We start from the raw sequence: 16,359 nt of genomic DNA on the forward strand, positions 1-16,359 counted from the left end.
CTTGGAGCTTAAGGACAGGTCTTAACTAATGACACAGTATATTTATTAATGATAGTTGAAGCAGAGACTATAGACAAGGAGTACAGGACGCTATAATAGCAGGTGGGGTGGATGGGAGACTGATGTCAGCTTCTCCCTTGAAGGTAGTAACCGACCTCCCTTGTCCATTGCCAGAGCTTTAAAACCCACACCTGTTCTTCCTCCTTACCTGATCGCTTCTTTTTTCCCCTTCTCTGTTTCACCACTGCACAATGTGAGGCTTTCTGTTTGGCTTTGGAGAGGTAGGGTAGAGAGTGTCCCTCCCCCTTGATGACATCAGACAGCCAGCTTTCCTCCCCTGACATGTGGTCTGAGGGCTAGGTTGCCAGTACTGGGAGTCTGCCTCAGTGTTCTTCTTTCTTAGTTTCCTCCACTTTCTCTCTCTCTCTCTCTCTTTTTTTTTTAATATTACATTCATGAATTTTATTATAGTCATATCCAAGCCCACCAAAAAGTGGAGATAATAATAGTTCTTTCATAAAGTTATCTTCCCCTCAAACCAGGTACATTTTGATATACATAGTCCTAATCAGGAATACTCCTTTTTTTTTTTTAATTATTTATGTCTACAGCACCTGGTCTTCCTAGGTGGTCTCTCATCCAAGTACTAACCAGGCCTGACCCTGCTTAGCTTTCGAGATCAGACATTGTTCAGGGTGGCATGGCCGTAGACCATGGACTGTGGCTCCATTGGGGCATGAACCCAGGACCTTCTGTGTGTAAAGCACACGTGCTAACCGCTACACTATGGAACCACATTCAGGAATGCTCCATTTTCAAAATGTGGAGAATCCCACCTGTCAACTCTTCCTCTGACTTCCAAAATAGTGACCAACTTCATTCATCTATTCATTCATCTGATGTTTGTTAAGTGCTCAAATCCCATCCTTTCCTGCTTTCTCTGAAGCTATCGCTCCTGCACTTTACCCTCTTTATTGACTCCTTCTTTTAGCTTTTAAATGTAGCCAAGTCTTCCTTATCTTTAGACAAACCTCCCTTGACTGTGCTCTCCAGTTACCACCATATCTCTCTCTTCCTTTTTAAAATCAAACTTCTTGGAAGAGTTGCCCACACACAGGGTTCTTCATTTCCTCTCCCCTGACTCCCTGCCTTTCCAAGGTCACTCCTCACTAGGGTCACCCTTAACTTTGCACAGACACTTTGCAGTCCTTATGTTGCTAGTCATCTCAGCAGCAGCTAACACAATTGACTTTTCTCTTCTACAAACACTGCGATGTCCTCCTTACTTTTCTAGCAGTTCCTTCTCTGTTGTATAAAGGATTTTCCTTTGCTTATTCTTAAACCCCAGAGGTCTGTCTGAGATCCTGTGCTCTTTGTACTCTGTACACTCTAGGTGGTTTTACTCTCTCTCCAGCTCACATGACCTCCATTATGCTGCTCATATCTCCAGTCCAGGTCTTTATCTGGATCTCCAATCTAATTCACTGTCCATTGAAAAACTCCATGCGGGCATTTCACTGGTATCACAAACACAGTATATTTTAAACTGAACATGTCAGCTTCCCTAAAAACCTGTTTCTCTTCCAGTACCACTATTCAGTTAAGTTTAAATTCAGTAATAGTTATAGAGTCTTATTAGCACATGTGCCTGGCAGGAACTGTGCGCTGGGTATTGTCATTTAAGATGACGATATGGTCCCTGCCCTCTTATAATAACTAAAATACAGTATGATAATCACTGTGATAGGGAAAATAGTCTCATCTGTTGGAGCACACAAAGGGTGTACTCACTTGCTCATGACAGAACCCTGGCAGCCAAATGTCGTTTCTCTTGTTTCCTCACCACTCATATTTAATTGGTTACTAAATCTACTCTACCTACTTCCTGTAATCCCTAGAACTGCTACCCTCTTTAGCCTGGATGATAAACCTCCTAACTAGTCTCCTGGCATATAATTCTGCACCCCTCCAGCCTATTCCCGGCACAGAAGCCAGAGTGACCTTTCTAAAACACAAAAAATGCCCTGCCTCTCCCCTGACTTAACCTTTCAAAGGCTTCTCATTGCCCTCAAAGTCCAAATTTTACAATATGTTTTACAGTCTTTTCCCTTTATCCTAGCCTTCTCACACTCTCCACCACGAACTCTATACTCCAGCCACACGCTAGTTCCTCACACTCCTAAAGTTCATTGAGGCCTATGGTTCTTTGCATATGTTGTTTCCTCTGCCTGAAACACTTCCTCTCTCCACTCCCACCCATCTTCACCTGGCTAACTCTTATTCACCATTCAGATCTCAATTGAAAGGTCTCTTGTACAAGAAGGCCTCTTTTAACCCCTTAGAGTTGGGTAGGGGCCCTAACTAGGAGTTCCCACAGCAAGCTTGACAACCCTCATTATAACTTTCATCAGACTTTAATGATTATTTGATTATCTAACTCCCCAGGATGTCTGTGAGCTCTGCCAAGCCAGAAATGTGTATCTATTTTGTTAATAATTCTATCTTCAATGCCTTTTACAGTTCCTGGTGCAAAGTAACCTCTCTGTGCTTCAGTTTTCTCATCTGTAAAATGAGAATGAGAGAACCTATCTCATGGTTTGTTTGTTTGTATTTTGTTAAATAACAACCATTTTATTATAGCTCACAATTTTATGGGTCAGAAATTGGAGTAGGGCTCAGCTGGATGATTCCTCTGTCTCATGCAGCATTGACTAAGGTCATTTGGTGGTATTCAGCAGGCAGACGGGTTGGTCTGGAGAGCTTCATTCACATATGACACTGGAATGCTGGAATCAGCTGGAGCCAGCCAGAATGTCCACAAGATCTCTCCAGCTTGGCAATCTCAGAGTAGTAAGACTTCTTTCTTACATGACAGCTCAGGGCCACCAGAGTGTTCCCCGAAGCATGAGCAGAAGCTGCAAAGCTCCTTATGACCTAGCTTGAAAAGGCCTAGAACCTCTATAGAATATTTCAGAATGAAATTAATATATGTGAAGTGCTTAGAAAAGGGCCTGGTTCATAAGTACTATTATTCTTAAAGGGATATGAAGATGAATAAGAAGGATCCCTTTCTCAATTACTGATACGTGCTTCCTTGTATAAAATATACTTATTGCCAAACTCAGCCTTCTTACTTCCCCTTAATCTGACCTTTTCCCTACCCATGTTCCCGCCCCCTTTAATGAGATTGTCCAGCTAGCTGTATGTGATCTTCAGACTGATATTAAATCAATATTTAATAGTTACCTTCTTTTTTATTAATAGGATATCCATACTAATTTCCATTGGGTCACTAAAGTCAGTTTATCATAACTCTCAACTCTAATTCTTCTTAACTTGAATGGAGAGCTGGCTATTCGGAGTAGCCGCGGTCAAGCCATGGCAACAAGACGATTGTAGACCTCGGTTTCTGTCACCGTCCTCCGGAGGCGTTAGAGGATAAAAGTGCGCTGGACTCTACGCGTAAACGTCTCCTCAGGCCCGCCCACCAAAAAAGTACCGCTTTAGCACTGCACCTGCGGCCTCTACGTCTCTATGATACTCTTTTCCTGTTTCCTAGTGTTGCATGATGGGAGAAATAGTCTACTTGCCAGGAGCGGTGCGCGGGGAATGGCGTGATTCAGGACTGCATTTCCCGGCGGGCCTCGCGATGGTCGCTCAGCCTACAGGCGGGAGGCCGGTTCCGGTTACATCAGCGTGGGCTCCACGGCGCAATGAGACTGTTCGTGAGCGAGGGCTCCCCGGGGAGTCTGCCCGTCCTGGCCGCGGCCGGGAGGGCCCAGGGCAGAGCGGAGCTGCGCATCAGTACTGTAGGCCCCGAAGGTAGTTGGGCTGGGGCTGGTGCTGGTGGGCGGTGGATGAGAAGCGCGGAACCGAAACACGCCTGACTCCCAGACGGCAGTTGTCTTCGCCAAACCCCAACCCCTACCACGCACTCCCGTAAACCTCCCGCGTTATCCTTGGTCACTCCATCCCCTCTTCCTTTCCAGTCACATCTTTCATCAATCACTTCCCTTAATTACTCTCAGTACACCTTTCCCTCATCTTTAGCTTCCCTTCCTTCATTTTCTAGGACCCTGCCTCACCCCAGTGAACCTCTCGCCCCTTTCCAACCTTTGCCCACCTACCAGATCCCCCCTGTCCCTCGCACTCTAGTTCCTCGCATGACAACACTTCTTTGTCGTTCCTAGGAAACTTTGTCGTTCCTTACTCTACTCTCCTAAAACAAGAACACGCTCCTTTTGGTTTACTCTTCTCATTCCCAACTGTTTGGGTTAAGAGAACTCTTAAGTGGTTCTCTTGCCGATCTTCCCGATTCTGTTAATTTTGTTCATCCACCGTTATCTCAGATTCTCAGATATACTAGTTACTTTTAATTGTTCCAGTTCTTGGCCGCAGCACTATCCCAGTACCACCACCTCTTCTCTGTAATCCTCTTCTGCTGTTTCCAGCTGGTGGTCTCTGCTGAACACCTGCTTGTCTGCGGAGTACGTGGTCTTGTCTTAGAACCTAGGTTGAGAATGCCCATGTTTCTTCCCTTTTTCCCTGAACAATGCAAAGTCGTCTTTCTAAGTTGACAAAGTACTTTTTTCCCCCTGTTTTTCCTCAATTTTCTTTTACATCAGAGCGTGTGGTCCCGTTCCTGACCCAGCCAAAGGTCCCTGTCTTGCAGCTGGATAGTGGCAATTACCTCTTCTCCACTAGTGCAATCTGCCGGTCAGTACTGGTACTCGATGTGGGGAGGTGGCCGAATCAAATCAGGGCTTACTGTCCTCTGTGTGGTTTTATTCTCAACCACTGTTTCTTTGTGGGGTGAGAAATGGACTAGACAAATAGGTTCTCCTAATTTCACCTTCTGTTGCTCTCTATCTGGCAGATACTTCTTTCTGTTATCTGGTTGGGAGCAAGATGACCTTACCAACCAGTGGCTGGAATGGGAAGTGACAGAACTGCAGGTGGGACTGAGACATGGGGGATGGTAGTCAGGTCCTTGCTTTGCATGGTCATACTGACCCGTGTCCCCATATTTTAGCCAGCTTTGTCTGCTGCCCTGTACTATTTAGTGGTCCAAGGCAAGAAGGGGGAAGATGTTCTTGGCCCAGTTCGGGGAGCCCTGATTCACATTGACAACAGCTTGAGTCGTCGGAGCTGTCCTTTCCTGGCTGGGGTAAGTTGGACCTTGAGATGTGGATCAGGAAAAGCTGTACAGTATAAAAATTAAGAAGGAAAAGAGTATTCAGAGTGTTCAAACCCCAACACTGCCACTTTCTAGCAGTGTTACCTTGAAAAAAACATTAAACTTTCTATTTTTTTCATCTTTGAAAATGGGTTAATATTGGTACCCACCTTACTGGTTGCTATAAGGATGAAGGGAGGTAATTTTAAATGCTTAACATAGAGTGTGAGATGTAAGTACTTAAGAAATGTTAGATATTTTTATTATTGTTGAAAAGAAACTGAATGTCTCACCTGTGTACCTCTTTTTTTTCTCTGCAACAAAGGAGACAGAATCTCTAGCTGACATTGTTTTGTGGGGAGCACTGTATCCATTACTCCAAGACCCCGCCTACCTCCCTGGTGAGCACTGTGCTTATCACTTTACTCCCAGCCCCGACCCCAGGAGCTTGGTGTAGAGGTTACAGAATGGGCAGTAGAAAATTGAGGTCCCACTATGAGGTGTAGCTTGACAAGGCAGCCATAGCAGAAAGATGGCAGAGGGAACTGGGGAAGGCAACAGGAGAAACTTTACAAAGAAGGGGAGAAGGTCTACTTCTGCCTGCCCATTTCTAGTCTGCTGATTACCTCTTTTCTCCCATGCCCACAGAGGAGCTGGGTGCCCTGCACAGCTGGTTCCAGACACTGAGTTCTCAGGAGCCATGCCAGCGAGCTGCAGAGACTGTGCTGAAGCAGCAGGGTGTTCTGGCCCTTCGGCCTTACCTCCAAAAGCAGCTCCAGCCCAGCTTCCTTGAGGGGAAGGCTGTCAGCAATGAGCCTGAGGTTTGGAACAGAGGAGAGGGGTCCCCACAGAGTTTGGGAAGAGTTTCTTTACTCTATGGGCCCTCCTCACCTGGCGAGGGATTCTATCCACTCTTCACAGGAGGAGGAACTGGCCACCCTGTCAGAGGAGGAGATCGCCGTGGCTGTAACTGCTTGGGAAAAGGGCCTGGGAAGCTTGCCTCCCCTTCGACCAAAGCAGACTCCCGTGTGAGTTGGCAGAGATGAGTTGGGCTTGGTTTCTTAAGTGGAAGTTATTGATAGAACCAGTACCTGCCTGCCAGATCCCCGTTGCTACTGACTAGTTTAATTTTCCATCCTTTTTATTCTCAGATCTCTCTCTTTTTTAAAATTTTATTCTCTCTTAAAGTTTTGTACACTCTGTGCATCAGTCCCATCTACACCTATGTTCTTCTCCTACTACACTAAGACAGTATACACAAACACACAGATATTTTTATCCAAGTGAAATATTTGTGGTTCTGAACATGTTGTCATTTGATAAAAATTTGAGTGTCCACTCCTTGCCAGGCCCTATGTGCTAGGAGCTGGGTATACCGAGGGTAACAAAACAGACAAGACCTCTGTTCTCGTGGAACTTTGAGTCTAGAAGACTAAATAGATATTTCAAAAACTTTTGAGCAAATGTGTAATTACAAGTTTTGATAAGTCCCATGAAGGAAAAGAACTGGAAGCCATGAGAGTAGATCACAGATTAACTTTTTTAAATTTTTTAGAGGTCTCTAAAAAACTGACATTTGAACTAAGACTTGCACGATGAGTGGGAGTTGGTTAGGCAGGGGTAAGGCTGGGGAAGGGTGTCTCAGAGGAAACATGCGCAAGATGGCCTGAGGAGCAAGAGAGTATGACTGAGGTTTTGTTTTTTTTTTTTAATTTTCTTTATGTCTACAGCACCTGGTCTTCCTAGGTGGCCTCCCATCCAAGTACTAACCAGGCCCGACCCTGCTTAGCTTTCGAGATCAGACATGGGGCTTGTTCAGGGTGGCATGGCCGTAGACTATGAACTGTGGCTTCACTGGGGCGTGAACCCAGGACCTTCTGCGTGTAAAGTAGACGTGTTAACTGCTACACTATGGAACCATGTCCAAGTTTGGCTGTTTTTAAGAAATTGATAAAAGGCCAGTGGCTGGAGGTTAGACAGTCAAGGGGTAAATGGGTGAAGATGAGTTTTGGAAGAAGGGCAGGCCAACTTCATATATACTCTTACCTTGGTGTCTTTGCACATGTTGTTCCTTTTCTGTGGATTCCTGTATCTTACCTACCTGCTGTATAGTCGTTCCTCAGGAAACTGTTTCTATCATTTCCTTCTCTACAGAGCATGAGTGCTTCATTTCCAGGAAACTCCCATTGTCATGTTATAATTATCTCTTTACATGTCTCTTCACTAATCTGTAAGCTTATTAAAAATAGAGGCTATCTCTTTTTTTTAATGTGGCCCAGTTTCTGGCATAGGGCAAGTGTTCAGTAGCTTTTGATAAAATTTGAATAAATGAAAGTCCATCCTTTGTTCATTGCTCATTTTGAGTATTGAGTACCTACTGTGGATTCGGTTTAGTACTAAGCATTTTGGAGGTAATAAGGAGATAGACTTTCTCAGGTGTTTATACAGGCTTAACATGCTTATATGCATATGTAGAGGAAGAGACAATGGGCATTAAAGACCCTATAGCCACGCCAAACTGTCTTCTTTGCTTTTCCTTCTGACAAAAGTACATCCCTGGTGTCTTGATCAGGCAAATTCCAACCCATTCTTGAGGCCTAATGGAAGTAATTTTGTCTCTGTGAAGTCCTCTCTTAATCTTATGACAAAGTGTATGCTTGCCTTTCTTTGAATTCCTTTGGCCCTTTGACCTTTCATTGCACTGATTCCAATCAGCAGGTGTATAATAGACGATAACCCCCTTGAGGGCAGAACCTTGGGCATACCTTTTTATCTGCCACAGTAGTAAGCATACTCAATGAGGGAGAAGTTACAGGGTAACACAAAAGGAACACATAGTGTGCTACTGAGTGCTCAGGGACTTGGGATACAGGGATGACTGGGTAGAAAGTGAGTCATCAGTAAAGGAAGGCTTTCCTAAAGGAGCTGATTTTGGAACTGGATTCCAGTGTCCACTGATTATAAATTGAGAATGGTTGGAAAAATAAAAGGGGCCTTGGTGAGTCTTTGGTTCTAAGGAGAGGGCACAATACACATCTGTGCAGCTGAGCTGTCAAGGATGATGAAGCCCAAAAAGAGAATAGTGGATTGAGTGACATGGCTAGGAATGATCCTGGAAAAGTGGGAAGGAGAGGGTGGTTATGAAGGCAGTAGCTGGTCAAGCCATGAGGAAATGACCAGCATGGGTTAGGGAGAGAAAAGTTGGGTGGTGAGCTGTAAGGATTTCAGGTAGTGACTAGAGGTAATAGTAACATAGCACCTGGGAAGGAGGGAAGAGATCAGCACTGGGAAAGTTCTTGGTGGCATTGGAGTCTAAGGAGTAGTGAGTGATGGTGATTGGACAGAGCCTCAGGAGAGTTTTGTCAATACCCAGGAAGTTGGAGCCTGAGAATGAGCTAATGGAAAAGAAACAGTCACAAGAGTAAAGAGGGACGGAGGTCAATATTGGAATGCACCTGCTTAGGAGCAGTACACGAGGTTTGCTCACTGTGGGCAGGGCCCTGTATTCACAACTATAGGTAATCATAGAGCTTTTGGGGGAGTTTATGGTCATGTGGGTTCATTTAAGGAAAGACCAGATATACATGACCCTATGACAGTAGACTAGATCTAGATCTGTGTCTGGGTATTTGATGCACTTTTGGTCCTTCTTGACCTTCACATTTTGCTCCATGGACTGTTCTTTTCCTCCTTCCCTTCCAGGTTGCCTGTGGCTGGGGAAAGAAATGTGCTCATCACCAGCGCCCTCCCTTACGTCAACAACGTCCCCCACCTTGGAAACATCATTGGTTGCGTGCTTAGCGCTGATGTCTTTGCCAGGTGGAGCCAGCTGCTGGGGGAGAGACCTTCTGAGGGAGCAGTGGGCCCCAAGGAATAGGATGCCGCGAGGGTGGAGGCTGGAGGGGTCCTGAGAACATGGGGAGGGGCTAAGATGGGCCCCCATGATCACCATATTCTCATTTAGGTACTCCCGCCTCCGCCAGTGGAACACCCTCTATCTGTGTGGGACAGATGAGTATGGTACAGCAACAGAGACCAAGGCTATGGAGGAAGGTCTCACCCCGCAGGAGATCTGCGACAAGTATCACGTCATCCATGCCGACATCTACCGCTGGTTTAATATCTCGTTTGATATTTTTGGTCGTACTACCACTCCACAGCAGACCGAGTAGGTTTCCTCTGATCAGGTAGAAATGGAGGATGAAGGCTGGGGCTGGGGTCTGTGAGAATATCCTGGAGACAGAGGAACCAAGATGGTTATCTAGGCATTTTCCCTAAACTTAAGATATGAATATCACCCTGAAATGTATTCCAGGCGTTATTAAGGGGATTTCGTGTGTGTGGGTGCCTGACCAGAAGAGACTGAAGGAGCAGCTAAGGGAAGGAAGAGACAGCATGTAGGCTCATGGGAAGTATCTGCCTTCCCTCTGCCACCTCCCTTCTCTTTCTTGGCTGCCACAGGGTCTGAGGATATTCCCTCCCACTCCTTTGGCTGTTTACAGCAAATACATTCCTTCTTCCTCTGCCTGATATTCATCCTTATAAAACTTGTACATGGTAGACAGCCTGCCAGCTAATAGTGTTGTACAGTTTAGTAGTTAGATTGATTTAATTTTTAGGACATATAAAAGATAGCACAGTGCTATCTTTTTGGAGATTTTTGTTGATAAATACAAAACATAAGTCTGTATTTGACTATGAGATTCTAAAGTGTTAAGGGAAGAGAATGTGTGGGGAGTTGGGGAATATATTTGAAAGGTCTAGGTTCATCCTGTCAAACTCCCTAAAGATGACTAGATGGCCTTCGCGTTGATGAGCCTTCTGTCTGATTTCTTTGGTGTTTGGACTATATGAGCTTGGGTCCTGGTTGGAGTGGCAGGAGGGAGGGTTGCACCACTTCCAACCTCCACTAACCTGTCCTTCTCATACCTGTTGCTCACCTTGCTAGAATCACCCAAGATATCTTCCAGCGGTTGTGGAACCGAGGTTTTGTGCTGCAAGATACTGTGGAGCAACTGCGGTGTGAGAGCTGTGCCCGCTTTCTGGCTGACCGCTTTGTGGAGGGTGTGTGTCCCTTCTGTGGCTATGAGGAGGCCCGGGGTGACCAGTGTGACAAGTGTGGCAAGCTCATCAATGCCATTGAGCTCAAGGTGAGGGAGGGTCTCATGGGAGCCCAGAAGGAGACAATCTATTTTTAATGACCCCAAGTCTTGTCCCATTCAGGATTTTTGTTTTAGCATTCAAGACCTTTCACCAGTGGCTCTTTCTGCTCCATCTCAGTAACTCATCATTCAGTTTATTGGATAAATATTTAATGAACACTTACTATGTCCTTAGCATTGTGCTAGGAAATAGACAGGTTGAGTTTGCACTTTCCTAGGTTTCTCCTGCTTCAGACCACCTGATCTCCATTCGTTTAGTGTATTCTCTCTTCCATAAATACTGTCTCCTCTTCTACTCCATGTTTATGCATTTGTTTATTCATTCAACAAACATTTTTTGATTCTTTACAACAGAAAAGTCACAGTTCTAGGTGCTGGGGTATAGCAGTGAACAAGACAGCCTTTTATCTAGTGTGGAGAGGAGACTAAAAACAATATAATTATAGAATAAACCACTGGGAAGATAGTGATAGAGAGTGACTTCTGGGGGAATATTTAAGGTAGGTGATTAGAGAAGGCCTCTCAGAGGAGGTAACATCTGAACTGAGAGTTTAACTGAAGAATGAGAAGTAGCAAGCCACGCAATGAATAAGGTTAAGCAGAAGGACCAGGAAATGCAAAGGCCCAAGGCAGCAAGGAGCTGAAAAAGTGGAATCGAAAAGGCCAGTGTAGCTATAGCATAGTGAGTGAGAGGGAGGGTGGACTGAGACGACGACATATTACCAGGGCCTGGTAAGCAAGCCTTGCAGGAGTTGAATGACAAGCTGCTCTGCGGAAAATGGATGGGAGGGAAACATGAGAGAAAGTGGGGAGACCAGTTTGGAGGCTAGAGTGGTAGCTCAAAAATGGGAGGATATTGGCTCGAACTAGCAGTAGAAATGGAAAAAAAAAAGTATTTGAGATATGTTTTGGAGGCAGACTCTGGAATTAGACTGGAATTCAGGATAAGGAAGAAGTCAAGAAAATTATGACTTGTAAATTTTTGGCTTGACCATCTTACATAGATGGCAATACCATCTACGAACATGTGTGTGATTGGATGAAGAACAAGCTTTCTGGTGGAATGCAGTGAGACTGGGTTCGTTAAATTTGAGTTACCTCTTAAGACATCCAAGGAGAGATGTCAAGTAGGCAATTGGATATAGGCATATAGAGTTCAAGAGAGAGGTCCTGAGAAAGTTATAGCTTCTCACCATCAAAAACCCAGATCAAAATTTACTTGGAAGCTTCCATTGATTAGCTCCACCTAACCATTTATAGTCATTGCCCTTCAGAGTTTTACATAGTCACTTCCTACCATGAAAATAAGCATTTATTGACATTTTGCTTTCTAAAGGTTTCCCATGCAAACCCTCTTTTCCTAGCTGGATTGTAACTTCCTCAAGGAAAGGAGTTGTATGTCTTGTCTTTTGCTGCTTCTGCCTCCCCTCACACAGCTGCATACAGTTTATTGCTCAGAGAATGCTTTTTCCTATTCTTTGGAGTGATAGGACAGAGACGTGAAACTCAGAGTCACAAATGTTGTGTTATGTAGTCTTGAGTCTCCAAGTTCACAGAAGGCCCAAAGAGTTGGCTGCACGTGAGCATGAAGCTAAGCTAAATGGCAGACTGAGGAACTCATACCTTTTGGCCTCTCCCCTTGCCCGGAAAGTCCTGGCCTGCAGTCCTGATCCTGACTCCCACTTTGGTCACCCCTTCTCTTGAATTTCTCTTTACAGAAGCCTCAGTGTAAACTTTGCCGGTCGTGTCCTGTGGTGAAATCCTCTCGGCACCTGTTTCTGGACCTGCCAAAGGTAAGTAGGCCTTTCCCTCATCTTGGTCTGCCCAGCTTCTTCTGCCCCTCTGCCTCAGCCACAAATCTGTACCATATCACTCTCAAATGTTTTAAATTTCCATTTAAGAATTATGCATCATAAAAAGATAAAACAAATAATGGGCACAGAGTGAAAGGCCCAGGGCCACTAAGCCCCAGGCCTGCTTACCAGAGGTATTTACTACTGCTTGTTTTCCTTTGTGTCTATTCCAGAAATGTCATAACCATGAGAATGAACTGTATAAACGTGTCCATTTTACTCTTACATACTTCAGTGTGTATTTTCTAAGACAAAATGCATATTCTTACAGAATCATAGTACACTTAACAATTTCAAAAAATTTGTCATTGGTATAGTTGTCTCATCTACCATCCATAGTCAACTTTTGTCAATTATCCTAATAGTATTCTTTATAACATTAGTTTTCCTTTAGTACAGAATCTAGCTTGGGATCATGTATTGCATTTAGTTTTTAAATATTTTGTTTATTTTCATCTGAAACAGTTCCCCAGCCTTTATCTTTTGTGACATTAACAGTTTTTAAGAATTTAGTTCCTGACCCCCTTTTAAAAATAGAATATTCCTGATTTTGGATTTGATTGGTGTTTCCTAATAATTAGATTCAGGCTATGCTTCCTCAGTTGGAATACTACATAAATGGTATTACATCTTTTCAAGAGGCACATAATGGCCATTTCTCCCTCATGGGCAGTGTTAATTTTGTTTAGTCAAGGTGTTATTCAGTTTCTCTAAAGTATAATATTTTCTCCTTTGCAAGTTATAAACATTCTGTGGAAATACACTTTTAAGACCATGCAAATACTTTGCTCTTTAGTGAAAGATTCCTTCTAAATTTAGTGTTTTATTTATTTAATCATTCTTACTTGAATCAGTTTTCATCAAGATTTTTCAATGCTATCTACTCCACATTTACCCTACTTTGTTCTTTCATTTCTTTAGTTATCTATTATCAGTGTGGGCTTGTGGATTCCCATTTTTTGCAGTCGTTTATAATTTATTCCTATCTTAAAATATTTTCATGTTCAAATGATCCCTTGGTCAGTGGAAGCCTCTTCAAGATTATTTCTGTGTGTGTTTTCAAGATCTCCCACCATTTTTAAAGCACTTCCTTATTTTTTGGCATAATGATATTCTGGATTCATCGTTCCAACCTTGGAATCAACTGTTTCTCCACAAAGCCCTGGTTCACTTTAGTAGGGAACAGTATTAGAGACCAAATTTAGATGTGCTCATTGCTACTGGGGTGTCTTTGCTTTTAGGCCGTTTAAGCAAAAAGAGTTAAGCATTGATTTTAGGTTCACACTGACACCTGCAATTCCAGACCATCCCAGCAGGATTCTTTCTCACTTTCCCTCATTTCATATTAGTATCTCCCTTCTTCCATAGCAACAACATTTACTCATTTGCTCATCCTATAGTATACCTAAAAATATTTTCAGAATTGCTTCACTTATACCACTACCAAAAAACCGAAAAAGAGTTTAGAGTTTGTTGGCAGTCCTGTCCCTTCACCCCAACTGAGGGTATATAATCAAATAATGTTTTCAAAATTGTCTTAGTTGTTTTTCTCCCTTCATTGTGATTATGTTACTGAAATTAATAAGTTTGGTTCATTTGCTTTTAGTTTTTTCCCTCATGCTTGTTAATTTAATTTTTTTGAATATATAGAACATCAATGTGCTTCTAAAAATCAAAACCATACCAAAAGGTGTACTGAAAAAAAGTGGCATTCTGTTTCCTGTCTGTGCCTCCTTGTTCTTCCATCTTCTGTGGGTGATCTCCTTCATTTTCTGATTTATTCTTAGTGTGTTTACTTTTATAAAGATAAGCTTATATGTAAAGATAAACATATATCTATGTACATGTATACATACATATTTATGTTATTTTTCTTCTTTACACAAAATATAGCATAGTGCATATAGTTTTTTGCATTTCATCTTCTACCTAACAGTATGTTGTAGAAGTCACTCCATATCAGTTCATAGAAATCATCCTTATTTGTTTTTTTTAAACAGCTGCATAATATTACATTCTGTGTTGGTACCATAGTTTATTTAATCAATTTTCTGTGTTCTCTGTTTAGGTAGTTTCCTAGTTTCAAGTCTTCAAATAACATTTTGCTCAATGTTGTTAACTCTTGTTTATATCAATTAGCCTATGGTAAAATTGGTTTCATTATGTGTTGTTTTACTTAAAGTTGCAGAACCTATCCATGATGTTAAATGAGGACTTACTGTATTTTGCAATTATAAATGATGTTGCAGTAAATAACCTTGTACATGTGTATTTTTGTATTGTTGGAAGTATATCTTCAAGATAAATTCCTTAAAAATATCAAGGATAAATACATATGTAGTTTATTGCCAAATTTTCCTTAGATGCTATTCCACTTTTGTATTTCCACCAACAATCTGTGAGTGTGCATTTCCTCATAGCCTTGCCAACAGAGTATGTTGTCAGGTTTCAGAAACTATGGTATTTATGTGGATGAGTCACATAACTATCCCCTTAAAAAAGATTATTTTGTTTTTCTGCTTACAAAAGTGATGATATAAGCTTGTGTTTAAAATTTCAGCTGGGAATATATGGTGTAAAAGTGGATGTTCTCCATAATCCCATCTGAAAATAAAGCACTGATATAGATTTTCCTTCAAAATTTTTTCTGGGCTTATATTGGTCTGTATATTAACATTTATTTGTGTAGTTATTGGATTATATCATCTATTATTGTTTTGCAATTTGCTTTAATTAATAATGAATCTTGGGGAGATATGTACATGTCAGTTACATAAAGGTCTACCTCCCTCTTTTTAATGGCCTTACAAGTAATTCATTGTATCAGTGAATCATATTTCTTTAAACTCTTCTGAGCCATGGGAGTTAGTTTCAATTTTTTGCTATGATGAACAGTGTACTTCTTTATATACACATCTATACACTCTTGTGTGAATATTTCTGTTGAAAACTTTCTAGAAGTGTAATTGCTATGTCAAATTCACAAGCCTTTTAATTTTAATTCTGTATTGCCAGACTACTCCAAAAATGTTGTACATATTTATCCTTATGCCAACCGTGTATGAGACTGTCCTAAATTAGCCTTCCATTTTAGCTGGAAGACCGACTGGAGGAATGGTTGGGGAAGACATTGCCTGGCAGTGACTGGACATCCAATGCCCGGTTCATCATTCGTTCTTGGCTTCGGGATGGCCTCAAGCCACGCTGCATAACGCGAGACCTCAAATGGGGAACCCCTGTACCCTTGGAAGGTTTTGAGGACAAGGTAAAAAGCCTATACTTTACTCATATCTCATATTACTCAGCCTTGGGGTTGAGACCCTGGGCTAGCAGAATAGGTTGTTGATTATGTCTAATTTCAGCCCGAGACGTTGGGTTGGTGAGGTTTTCCTAATGTTCCTTCATCCTACTGTGTCTCTCTCTTGATTCTCCAGGTATTCTATGTATGGTTTGATGCCACTTTTGGTTACCTGTCTATCACAGCCAACTACACAGACCAATGGGAGAGATGGTGGAAGAACCCAGAGCAAGTGAGCAATTCTTGGTTAGCCAAGAATTCTTGGTGAGGTTGCATGCGTATGTGTGTTTGGGTGGGGGAATGGGGTGGGTTAGGGTTGGATAATCTGATCTTTCTTAGGCCGTTGCAAAAGGTCTCAGAAACTCTGCCTTCCAACTATATTCCATAGGTGAACCTCTATCAGTTCATGGCCAAAGACAACGTTCCTTTCCATGGCTTAGTCTTTCCTTGTTCAGCCCTGGGTGCTGAGGACAACTACACCTTGGTCAGCCACCTCATTGCTACAGGTACCTTTGAAGACTTGACTGGGATAGTCATGGGGAATGAAGGCTGAGGCAGTACGTGGAACATCTTGGAAAGGTCTTAGGAGTAGAGATGAAATAAGAGATAATTAGAACACGAGAATTCAACCCAGAAGGAAACAAGAACCTGAAGAAAGCAAAAGTCCCAAAGTAAAACTTTGAATGGGTAGAAGCAAGTGGGTAAAAGTCCAGAATGGAGAGGAAAGGTCTCCTAAGTTCTGTGCAGGCCAGTTACTTAAGGAGGAGAGTTGGCGGACACCACTAGTCGAGGTGAAGGAAAGGAAAGAAGAGTTAGTGGGTCAGAGAGGGAAGGACATGATTTGAGCAAATGGTTCTCATTCATTCTCTT

The 16,359-nt window shown here is 42.7% G+C and overlaps 2 protein-coding genes and 1 pseudogene across 2 annotated transcripts in view; 1 reads left to right on the top strand and 2 right to left on the bottom strand.

Annotated features, from left to right (window-relative positions):
- ARHGAP9 (Rho GTPase activating protein 9) overlaps window positions 1-3,472 on the bottom strand; it is an 11,727-nt gene extending 8,255 nt beyond the window's left edge. Inside the window, exon 1 of the mRNA XM_025044730.1 lies at window positions 3,247-3,472. The gene's annotated coding sequence lies outside the window, so the exon portion shown is untranslated. The remainder of the gene's footprint in view (window positions 1-3,246) is intronic.
- Window positions 3,473-3,652: 180 nt separating this feature from the next.
- Window positions 3,653-16,359, top strand: part of MARS (methionyl-tRNA synthetase) — a 15,742-nt gene continuing 3,035 nt past the window's right edge. The window contains exons 1-15 of the mRNA XM_006908950.3: window positions 3,653-3,822; window positions 4,626-4,716; window positions 4,877-4,955; window positions 5,033-5,167; window positions 5,502-5,577; window positions 5,825-5,997; window positions 6,098-6,204; window positions 8,879-8,995; window positions 9,141-9,344; window positions 10,125-10,326; window positions 12,057-12,131; window positions 15,286-15,456; window positions 15,626-15,721; window positions 15,878-15,995; window positions 16,314-16,359. The exon at window positions 16,314-16,359 is cut by the window's right edge and continues 213 nt beyond it. Coding sequence (XP_006909012.1) covers window positions 3,714-3,822; window positions 4,626-4,716; window positions 4,877-4,955; window positions 5,033-5,167; window positions 5,502-5,577; window positions 5,825-5,997; window positions 6,098-6,204; window positions 8,879-8,995; window positions 9,141-9,344; window positions 10,125-10,326; window positions 12,057-12,131; window positions 15,286-15,456; window positions 15,626-15,721; window positions 15,878-15,995; window positions 16,314-16,359 — 1,799 coding nt within the window. The 5' untranslated portion in view covers window positions 3,653-3,713. The remainder of the gene's footprint in view (window positions 3,823-4,625; window positions 4,717-4,876; window positions 4,956-5,032; window positions 5,168-5,501; window positions 5,578-5,824; window positions 5,998-6,097; window positions 6,205-8,878; window positions 8,996-9,140; window positions 9,345-10,124; window positions 10,327-12,056; window positions 12,132-15,285; window positions 15,457-15,625; window positions 15,722-15,877; window positions 15,996-16,313) is intronic.
- On the bottom strand, window positions 6,898-7,013 carry LOC112477444 (annotated as a pseudogene).

The sequence above is a fragment of the Pteropus alecto genome, unplaced genomic scaffold (genome assembly GCF_000325575.1).
Source record: "Pteropus alecto unplaced genomic scaffold, ASM32557v1 scaffold433, whole genome shotgun sequence".
Lineage (NCBI taxonomy): Eukaryota > Metazoa > Chordata > Mammalia > Chiroptera > Pteropodidae > Pteropus > Pteropus alecto.